The 11,324-nt window shown below is 35.9% G+C and overlaps 1 protein-coding gene across 1 annotated transcript; it reads right to left on the reverse strand.

The window, feature by feature from the left end:
* Positions 1–10,258: 10,258 nt before the first annotated feature.
* On the reverse strand, positions 10,259–11,324 carry LOC149835441 (uncharacterized). The gene has a single exon (XM_090010529.1). The coding sequence runs from the start codon at positions 11,261–11,263 to the stop codon at positions 10,538–10,540; it is 726 nt and encodes a 241-aa protein (XP_089866655.1). The 5' UTR covers positions 11,264–11,324; the 3' UTR covers positions 10,259–10,537.

Here is an 11,324-nt window from a genome sequence, read left to right on the forward strand (position 1 = left end):
TTTCAAATTTTTTTTTTTACAGAAAATCCTAAGTTTTTCCAAAGTCGGGGTTTGGGGCGCCACACACGCACCCCTAAACATGAAAATACGAGGACAAAAATAACATCACATCCATGAAGAAGATATAGAGAAATGGAAACCTACCATACAAAAAAAACATACTACCCACTAAGAAGTTTTTGTGCATTTTTTTAGAAATTTTGACCTTTTAGATGTGTTAAGCATGATTGATTAACTAAAAATTGACACTTGGATCATGCATTTTGAATTAAAAAAGTGGTATTTGAAAAAAAATTATGAAAATTGCAGATCGATTGGAATCAAATGATCCAAGTGTCAATCTATAGTAAATCAATCATGTTGAACACATTTGTAAGGTAAGAATTCCAAAAAAATATAAAAAATGGATGGTTCTGAGCAATCGGGTACCATATGCACTACAAGAAAAATGTGTATTAGCAACGAACGCTATCCGTCGTTAATCTGTCATAAAATTCGTCGCTAACATGTTTAGCAGCGGATTAGCGATGGATAGCGTCCGTCGCATAACCCTAGTCGCTAAACTGCGACAATATTTATTTGTCGCCAATCCGTCGCTACTTAGCGACAGATTAGCGGTGGATCATGTTTGCCACTAAATAGAGACTGATTTAGTTATGCGATGGAATTTAATCCGTTGCTAATCTGTAACGAGGGATACATATATGTCACTAATGTCCATCGCTAAGTTGGCGACGGATATTAGCGACGCCTTAAATTCTGTCGCAAACCAACGACTGCTTTAAATTGGTGACGGAATAGCAACGGATAATATCCGTCGCTAATTTTAAAAAAAAATTAAATATTCTGAAACTCGAGAAAAAAAATTTGCTATACAATTCATATAACTTGTTTATAAAAAATAAAGTACACATAATGTATATATATATATATATGTGTGTGTGTGTGTGTGTGTGTGTGTGTGTGTGAAACAAATTTAACACAAGTTCTAAGTTAAACAACTTTAACAACCAAATACAGTCATTGCCAAGTTTTAATTAGTTCCAAGTACGTCAAACAAATTAAACACATGAATCTAATCCTTGCCAAGATTCTGGGCATCATCCTCTTCATTTTTTCGATCTGCCCCTCCCTCCATGCCTTCATTAGCTCATCTACACTGATCATCTCCAGCATCCTACAAGAGAACCAAAATATTAGTATTTATAAACAAAATATAATGAAATAAATTATATGCAATGCACCTAATCTAATGCAACAAAGTAAATGGTTGAATGACACATAGGCTAGCAATAAACTGAAGGACATTAAGAGAACTTAGATATGTGTTCTAAGACTGAAAAAAAAAATATAGGATTCAATCATGCAGATATGTGTTCTAAGGTTGTCAAAGAATGTCACAGTGATTCACGCGTGCATATATGGTTTATAAGGTTGTCAAATAAATGTGTTATGTATCACAATCATGCATATATGTGTTACAAGGCAGTAAAAAAACTTTCACAGTGATGAAATCATGCTTATATGTGATCTAATGTTGTCAAAAAACTTTCATAGTGATTCAATCATGCTCATATGTATTCTAAGGCAGTCAAAAAACTTTTATATCGATTCAATCATGCATATATGTGTTCTAAGGAAAATTTTATGGTAATTTAATCATGTATATGTGTGTTCTATTACAGTAAAATAATTTTATAGTGATGAAAGCAACCTTGTATGTGTTCTAAGATTGTCAAAAAACTTTCATAGTGATTCAATCATGCATATATGTGTTCTAAGGTTGTAAAAAAACTTTCATATTGATTCAATCATGCATATATGTGTTCTAAGGTTGTCAAAAAACTTTCATATTGATTCAATCATTCATATATGTTTTATAAGGCAGTCAAAAAACTTTCATATATGCTAATATCATGCTCATATGTATTATAAGGTAGTCAAAAAACTTTTATATTGATTCAATCATGCTCATATGTGTTCTAAGGCAATAAAAAAACTTTATATGTGATTAAATCATGTGTATCATATTCTAAGGCAGTCAAAAAATTTTATAGTGATTCAATCATGTGTATATGTGTTATAAGGCATTAAAAAACTATTATATATGCTAATATCAGGCTCATATGTGTTCTAAGGTTGTCATAGTGATGAAAGCATGCTTGTATGCGTTCTAATGTTGTTAAAAAAACTTTCATAATGATTCAATCATTCATATATGTGTTATAAGGCACTAAGAAAATTTTATAATGATGAAATCATGCATATATGTGTTGTACGGTTATAAACAAACTTTTATAGTGATTCAATCATGCGTATATGTGTTATAAGGGTGTCATAAAAATTATATAGTGAATCAATCATGCATATATGTGTTCTAAAGGTGTCAAAAAAATCATAGTTAGGCAATCATGCATATATGTAGTCAATCATGCATATACTAGCTTGAAATCTAACGACATGAAATAAATGACATGAATCTTTATACCTGACGGACACCGGAGCTCATGTTGAATGCAGACAAAGTTCTTCTATCCCTAAAAAAGTTGCACAACTCATTATAGACAATATTGAAAATGACTTTATTTAAAAAGTACTGCATTTTGTCCTCAAGACGTTAACAAACACCATCCCAAGACATTGCAGAGTCAATCAAACATTGAGAGTTAATGCTGGCGGGAGAACTCTGAGAGCCATGGCTGCAGGAGGCAACGACTGTTGTGGTGTTCATGTTACTCCCAAATCTGAACACACGACCCTTTTTGGGTTCACCGGTTGCAGTCACCCATGCTGTAGGATCAAAAGGCGGATGCTGAGTGGAGTCATCACCATATCGCTCTACCATTTGCTACTCGTATGACTCCTACAAAGTAATGATTAGAATATGAATTAAGAATTAAGAATAATGTTTATGATAATATAATTCATAGTAACTTGTATATTATAGTGTTTATTAATACAATAAATACATACTTATGTCGCTCTCACCTTCTCTAATACAAAATCTCACATGCTCTTACGTTTATGTGTTTCAACAAACACATCCTTGTAAGGCACAATGTCTCCTATTTCTGCTTCCTGCAATGTTAAATGATAAAAAAATCAATTAATAAGTATGCAGAAATACTTACAAATTTGACTATATATATATTAATGAGTTACCATTTTCTTCTGGTGACTCCCAAAAGTTTTAGATCCACCTGTGTGTAGATGGGCATTGGGCATTTTATCTCGGTTTTGTGCAGCCTTTGTTGAGCGATTTCAAAATTCATTGCTCACCCACTTGTCACACATGCCCTCCCAATAATCTCTCCTGATAGTAGAAGACTCATGGCCCTTCCACTGTAGTGGATCATCCATCCCAACAACTGTTTTTTTTTTGCTGTAGTCTTTATATTGTGCAGCATGTCGGCAAATCGATTGACAACCACCTTCTGCCACACTACCCTCGCGTCTTTTTCTTTGTTCGCAGTCGCGAAGCGATGAAAAACCTATAAATACTTTCAGAAGTTAGCACACATGAGTATAACAAAAAATTAAATATGAAACACATTAATTATGATAAATGATTGCATACCATAAATGAGGACATTAATCTGTCCAACACCTCCGTTAGATACTCTTTTTATTACGCAATCGGTCCTGGAAGATGTTACAGTAGTGACTTCCTAATTTCTCGTATTACTTTTTGGTGCTTGAACCTCACACTATACATGAATTGATACACATTAACAGTGGACTATCGATATATATTATTTATAAGATAAATATTGGATAAGTGACAATGAAATACTTACGATCGACTATCAATATACACTATTTGAATGAGTCATTGTGTGACACACTGAGAAGACCCTGCATCCGGTGTTGTCCTGTGATGTGTATGAGTAACTGGTGTAGGTGGGTCATGTATAGGCGAACCATCACCTACAGAACAATGAATTAGAAATTCATACAATGCATATTTAAACTAATCAAGTATATAATTATTTAAAGGATATACCTATTGAAGCATTGCGTGAAGATGAAGGCTGAGTCTCCCTATCACTGAGCTGAGATCCTATAAAGATGATTAACATGTAACAATGTTTATATCAACATATAAGCAAAACCATAATGAATGCCTATATTTAAATATAACAAAGACATTTACCTAATGATGTCCCACTGCCTCCACTTGGTTCTCGACCACTGTGACCTCCACGAACCATATTCTAACAAATAAAAATGTTATTTAAATCAGTTACATAATATGCAATTTCATGGATATATATTCAAATCGAAAATAACTTTATGCAAGCATGGATACAGTCACATCAAACGTGGCAATACATTCAAATCATTCATAGCATATCAATGTCAAACATGTACCTACAACAAACACACTCCAATATTCTGCTAACTACTACCTCATCAAACATGGCAATACATTCAAATCATTCATAGCATTCAAACATGTATTTTACTAGATCGAGTATGCTTACTCATCACTTGTTCCACTTTCATATTCTTCTTCTTTCTCCTCCTTTTCGTCTTCTTCTACATTGGGTGCTTATCCACTTGGTATATCATTTTAATCACATTCTCCCATACATGTGCCATCGGATAATGGAGATATGACATGCAGACCATGTGTGACATCGTGACCATAAAAGAAGTCAAAAATATCATCTAATTGATAGTAATTACTCTTTTCAGTTAACTTGTCTTCCTGTAACTGATCATACTCGGGTTATAGTTTAGACTTCACCTTACAAACTGCCTACCATTCATTTTTATCTGACTTCCTTGTACTCGAATATGAAGTATAATAAACTTGTTGAGCTTGCGAGGCTAATATGAATTGTTCATATGTTCCAAACCTTGATTTATGTTTCACCTCCACAATGCCTGAGACTTTATTGACTCTTGCTGATGTGAGATCAAACCAATGACACTTGAATAAAGTTACACTATTATTTGTGCTTAAGTCAACTCCATTATTTCTTCTATAACACCGTAGTAGTCATGTTCATTTTCATCGTAGCTGCTGCCCTTGACACACACGCCATTATTCATCGTTGATTTATTGACACCGTAGTCTTTTGTATGGAATCGATAACCATTTACGATGTACCCATTGTAACATTGCACAACTTTGGTCATATCATTTTGTAAATCACATATTCCTTGATCTTTAACATCATCATGGTGAACCTACAAGCATAAATAATGACTGTGATCACGACCAATTAAGTAACTTATTATTGTTTACATGAAAAGAATGTATGTCATCGTCCTTACCAACTCTTCAACCATGCCACAAACTTATTTTTACGTTCCGTCGATACTTCTGCATCAATGAGATATGAAAGTTTTCTTCGCAACTCCAGAACAAATTGTCTGCACTTAATAAATACTTACATTACCAAACCATGTATGCACATATAAAACTTAGTGTTACATATTAAATATACTTACTCGATGTACGAATATTATCATCACCAGTTAAAAGAGAATTTTAATAATGCTATGATGAAAAAATATCTAATTTATCTATTAATTCTTATTTGGTGATTGTTTGTGAGCAATTTTTTGTTTCAATTAATGCGTAAATTTTCTTCTCCTCTATACCACAAACATGCTTAATATAAAATGCAATTCCATGAACTATTATGCATGCATTGATAATTCAATAATTTTGTGTGTAACACCATTACATCATATTTATACACATCATGAGAATATTTAGAAATATAAGATCATATTTCATAAAATGATATGTTCATTTGAAGCATATTTTCATGATACAATTTCACATGGAAGGCATAATCAAATAAAAAATAACTTCATGCAAGTATGGATACAGAAACATCAAACATTGTAATACATTTAAATCATTCATATCAAAACAATGTCAAACATGTATCTGCAACAAACACACCCCAATAACCCGCTAACTACTACTATGCCTAGCATGAAATCCGTACTCAAAAAATAAGAACACTTATATTTTTATACATTAAAATCATGCTCAGCATGATCTCTAAACTCTATCAAAGCAGTCCTAGATATCCATAATTAAGTGAGTGTGTGAACAGAAAAGTGTTGCATCCAAGAAATTAAATAGCATGTGATGCACTTGCATCACTTACTCACCACGGGTATTTACCCGATTTGAATTGCTTTTGCCTTTGCATTTTTTTTTCACTGCATTTTTAATTGCATGCCATGCTTAGCACTAAGTATCACATAATTAGCTCAACAACGTACCTATAAAGCACAAATATACAAAATAATACAATGAGGAGGCTCGACCCCTACCTGGCGAAGAAGGAAACAGAGAGCGGTCAGAGTCCCTCCCTTGCATCCCGTAAGATAGGGAGGGGGCACAATCCCTCTCCAACGAAAAAAAACATAAGAGGGGGCCGAGCCACTCCCTCGCATCCCGTAAGATAGAGAAATAGAAAGGGGGCTCGACCCCTCCCTGGCAAAAAAATAAAAAATAAAAACAGAGAGGGGGCTCGACCCCTCTCTGGCGAAAAAAAACAGGGGAGGGGGCCGAGCCCCTCCCTGGCAAAAAAAAAGAAAAAGGGAGGGGTCGAGCCCCTCCAGCGCAACCCGTAAGACAAGAAGACAGGGAGGGGCTTGAGCCCCTCCCTCGCATCCCGTAAGACAGGGAGGCTCGGCCCCTCTCTGGCGAAAAATGAAACGGTCGGCGATGCAACAGAAAGAGAGAGGGGAGTCGAGGGTTACCTGAGCCGAAGGGGAAGGTGTCATTAGAGAAAAGAGGTCATCGACCGAGGGAGCCTTCTAGAGAGCGAGGTCAAAGAGGGACGGCGATAGGGAGATCGTCAGCGCAGTCACTAGTGGCCGTTGGGGAAACGAGAGGAGACACAAAGAGGGGGGGTTCTCGGAGTGTCTACCAGACACAAGGAGGAGAGGCGACCAAGGCGGTCGTTGGAGAGAGGTAGGTGGCTAGGGCGAGCAGAGAGAGAGAGAGAGAGAGAGAGAGAGAGAGAGAGAGAGAGAGAGAGAGAGAGAGAGAGAGAGAGAGAGAGAGAGAGAGAGCATAGTTAATTTCGTGCCCTAGATGAGCATTTTACATTGAAAAATAGCGACGGATTCGCGACAGAATAATTTTGTCGTCAACATCGACGTTACTTAGCGACGGATTCACGACAAAAATATTCTGTCGCAAACACCGTCGCTAATCAGCGATGGGAAAAAGTCATCGCTATTTCGTCGCTAAGTTGCGACATAGTTTGTGATGGATGTAATTTCGTCGCTACTTAGCATCGGAATTGTTCCGTTGCAAATCCCGCAACTAAATCAAATTTTAGGGACAACTCATTTTCTCTCGCTAATCCGTCATAAAATTGTGATGGATTATTTCCGTCGCTAATTGACATTTTTATTGTAGTGATGGTAGGGATGCAGTCGGGTAGCTTCTCATTACATTTAATATTTAATACGGACTGGAATGACAATTGACAAGATTTTGAATCATTAATTAAACTTTTTTATATTTTTTGAACTATTAAGGTGACCAATTTTTCAAATGAATCAATATCAATCAATGTTGTGCTTTTTTTATATTTACAAAAAGAAACCGCCCTCAGGATCAGAGACCTAGTCGCTCTAGCTCTGACTGTTGTACTTACGTTCATTGTCCTGGTAGCATAAAACTTCGTGAGCTTACCCCAAGCCTATAAGGAGACCATGTTTGGCTCGACAAGAAGTGGCACCCATGGTATTTGAACCTAAACTGCCTGACTAGGGGACTAGGCTTAATCCCACTATGCCAAACCCCTTTGGGAATACTCAATATTATGCATGGTTGAACAAATTAATTAGCCATAATAGCATATAAATAATTTATTTTCTATAAAGTATAAACATAATTAACTTTATGTAGTTTCATTTTTATTTTTTTTTCTAAAGAAAAAATAGAATTAATTTTATATTGTTTTGGTATTTGGATCCAATTTGAGATCCATATTCAAGAAAAAATCCATTATTTTTATATACATTCATAATTGGATCCAAGATGATATCGATTATAACATTGAGATATCAAAAACATGATTGTGTATTTATTTTTACACGAGTTTTATACTATTTTGGTATTTGGATCCAAATTGAGATCTGTATTTGAGGAAAAATTCATGATTTTTGACATACATTCCTGTTTTGATCCAATGTGATACGAACTATAATATTTGGGATGTCGAAAAAATGAATGTGTATTTGTTTTTATACAAAGTTTTTATATTGTTTTGATATTAAGATCTAATTTGAGATCCATATTCAAGGTTAAAATCCATATTAAATATGTTAAAACATAGATATTGGTAAGTGGAATCTGGTCGTATGATCCAAAATGAAGTTATCCGGCCCAAATTCCGTGTGTGTCAAAGTTGTCCGCACAACGTAAATCAAACAACAAACATAATTAAGAAACACAAACTATGTGTATGGTCGAAACAAACATTGTACAGTTGTTACAAAACAAATAAAACATGTGTTATGTCTTTTTTGTTCGTTCATTCAATCCAATCTTAGACAAAGCATCAAACAAACCAACATTTTGGAGCAGTTTTGAATCTCTATCTCTCTCACTTTGATAAATGGAGTCCCTTCTTTGATTTCGTGACCTTTTTTTTTTTACTTTTTTGAGTTGGCGCATTAAATTTTTTAAGTAAAACTCCATTTGGAGCCAACCTATTGCGTCTGATCCCATACATGAGCCACCATCTTCTGAAAATCCCCATACGGACCACACAGTTTATAAAAACTGCCAAATAAGGGCATACATGTTAGTATCCATCACCTTGAGAAGTGATATTTTTTTTTGGTGGTTTCACATATTGTCCTTCGAAATAAAAAAGTTTCTCACATATCTTCATAACAAAAAAACGGGTCAATATTTTTAAACATTTGATCGTGAAGGTTGTTATTGTAATATGATGAGTTAATAGGTACATCGCAAGCATTTTTCTAATCGTTGGCAGACAAATAACCTTATCTTATTGCATGATATGAATGAGGACTCATTTTGATGTCATTTTTTAGCAGTTTGGTTCCACTCCTCTATGTCATTCCCTATTTTCGTACCCTCTTAAGTTGCTTTGATCAAATTTGACCCTATAGATAGATTCAACATGGTTGATTTAACAAATGTGAACCCTTGTATTTTTTGTCAACAAATATATTAATTTAAACCACAATTTTGGGTGTTGTCAACAGTTGAATTTTGAATTACCAAAAGTCCTGCACACAAGTCTAATAGGGTGATTTAAATGTCAATCTTCGCTAAATGCACGATGCAGATCATATTTATAGAGTTTGATTTGATCAAAACAACTTACATAAATGATATGGATGACTTGGGTGATAAGCAAAACCGATTTGATTTATGAGAGCTTATATGTTTTCTATTGGTGTTGGGACCAATGTTTTTTTTTATGATGAGGAACCTTCGATGAAGCGAGAAAAAACCCGGGTGAGGTCCTACGATGATCTTACATTATGGACACACCCGTGCGTCAGTGGGTCAATGTTATCATAATCAAATCAAATAGGCCAATTCAAATCACATTGTTTAAAATCGATTTGGTTAAGGGTGACAAATCAGCAGAATCGAGCTGAATTGAGGTTGAATCAGAATTTTCTTTATTTTTTTTGTAAATTTTATTTTGTATTGATTTTTTAAATTAAAATAAAATAAGATGGCCGATTCGGCCCCACTTGATGGAAGCTCAATCGGCCGATTCTTTGAATCTTTTTGTGAATCGATTCGATTCTGAAACCGATTTTGACTACATTTTGGACGACAAATTGTTTATAGTTTTTAGTAAATAATTCTTTTGATGGATAATGAAAAATGGCGGAAAGAGGTGCCCGAAAACAGCAAAGAAAGGAGATTTTAATAATTTACGGCCAATCTATCACCGGAAATTGACCGAAAAACAAGAGAAACGTAATCCCAATGCCTTTTTTTTTTTTTTATTTCTCCTCTTATGGGAACTTTTCCAGCCATAAGTTGGCCAAAAAACAATCTAAAAGAAAGACGTGCAATTGCACATCACATTGCGACCAACCCATCGTCGGAAAATTGCCGAAGTACAAAACTACGGTTTCGTTCTCCCTTTTCCAGCGATTATCCGATCAACGTTGGCTGGAAATAATGTAATGGACAGCTGCACATCGTATTCCGGCAAACCCCATAGCCGGAAAATGTTAAATTGTTGACAAATTTGAAAAAAAAAAATCAAAATTAACTTTTCAACGTCGCAACATAGTTATTGTAAACTAAAATTTTGTAACATCTTTTTCAAGATCACATTCTGCTTCCCTAGATGCATACATTTCAATGCACCGAAAATTTACATTTGCAACTTCTACGGCCACCCCATCATTCTTGTAACCCCTAAAAATTAATTTACAATCGCTGTACAAGGAAAATTTTGTGAAAAAAAAAACCAAGAGACTCCAAAGCACCAAGAATCAACACATTGGACACCTGAAAATGGCATGTTCGAGGCACGACCCTTCATCAACCACTAATTTTTGTGTACTCAACAGATCTAAGATCACCAGGAACCCTCTTCCTAACGTTTCTCTTCTCCTTAGAGGCCCTCCCATCGACGCTCAACCCCTCCAAAGCAGCCACCAAGTACCACCAAAGACCGGTGCAAAGAGCAGCGAACGTCCTCCCAAACAACGCCAAGCACAACAGAACCAACACTACCACAACCAGAAGTCCCCAATTCCCCCCTACCACCCCAGACCAAACAAGCCAATCCTTTGCACTTCTCTTCTTCTCCCCACGTATCTCCGCTCCATTCTTTCCGCCATGAGATGCAAGAGCACTCTCTTCTTGAGTTTTTCGTCTCTGAACTAAGCTTTCGATTGGCTTTGTGGGAGACACCCAAAACTTGTCACTGACTGCGGCAGGTTTTATGTGTTCTTTTTTGTAAACTTTTCTTTCATCTTCTTCCTTGAGCCTGATTACGACCGGAATCCATCCGGTTGAACTGGAGTGGACGAACCTTACGAGCACGTGATCAGCCTGTGTGGAGCCTATCTGGGCCAAGATCTTCTGCCTTCTGGCATCGAGATCTGCGGAGAGGACGGCCAATCTGTCCAAGCCTCCAGAGGAGAAGGGGTTCTTCTTCTTCTTATTATTCTGCTTCTTCATCGGTTTCTTCGGTGGTGTTGATGGGCTATCGACTAGTTGGTCGTCACCGTCCACGGAAGAAACCTTCGCGCAAGAGAACATCGAGGGAGAGAAACCGGAAAAGATAGAGATTTGATCTTCACCAAGTTAAGATGCCGTTCTT

Source organism: Nuphar pumila, chromosome 6, assembly GCF_984573655.1.
Source record: "Nuphar pumila chromosome 6, dmNupPumi1.hap1.1, whole genome shotgun sequence".
Taxonomy (NCBI): domain Eukaryota; kingdom Viridiplantae; phylum Streptophyta; class Magnoliopsida; order Nymphaeales; family Nymphaeaceae; genus Nuphar; species Nuphar pumila.

What these genes read in the sequence shown, in the direction of transcription:
- LOC149835441 (XM_090010529.1), bottom strand. Translation starts at nt 11,263, where the DNA reads ATGTTCTCTTGCGCGAAGGTTTCTTCCGTGGACGGTGACGACCAACTA.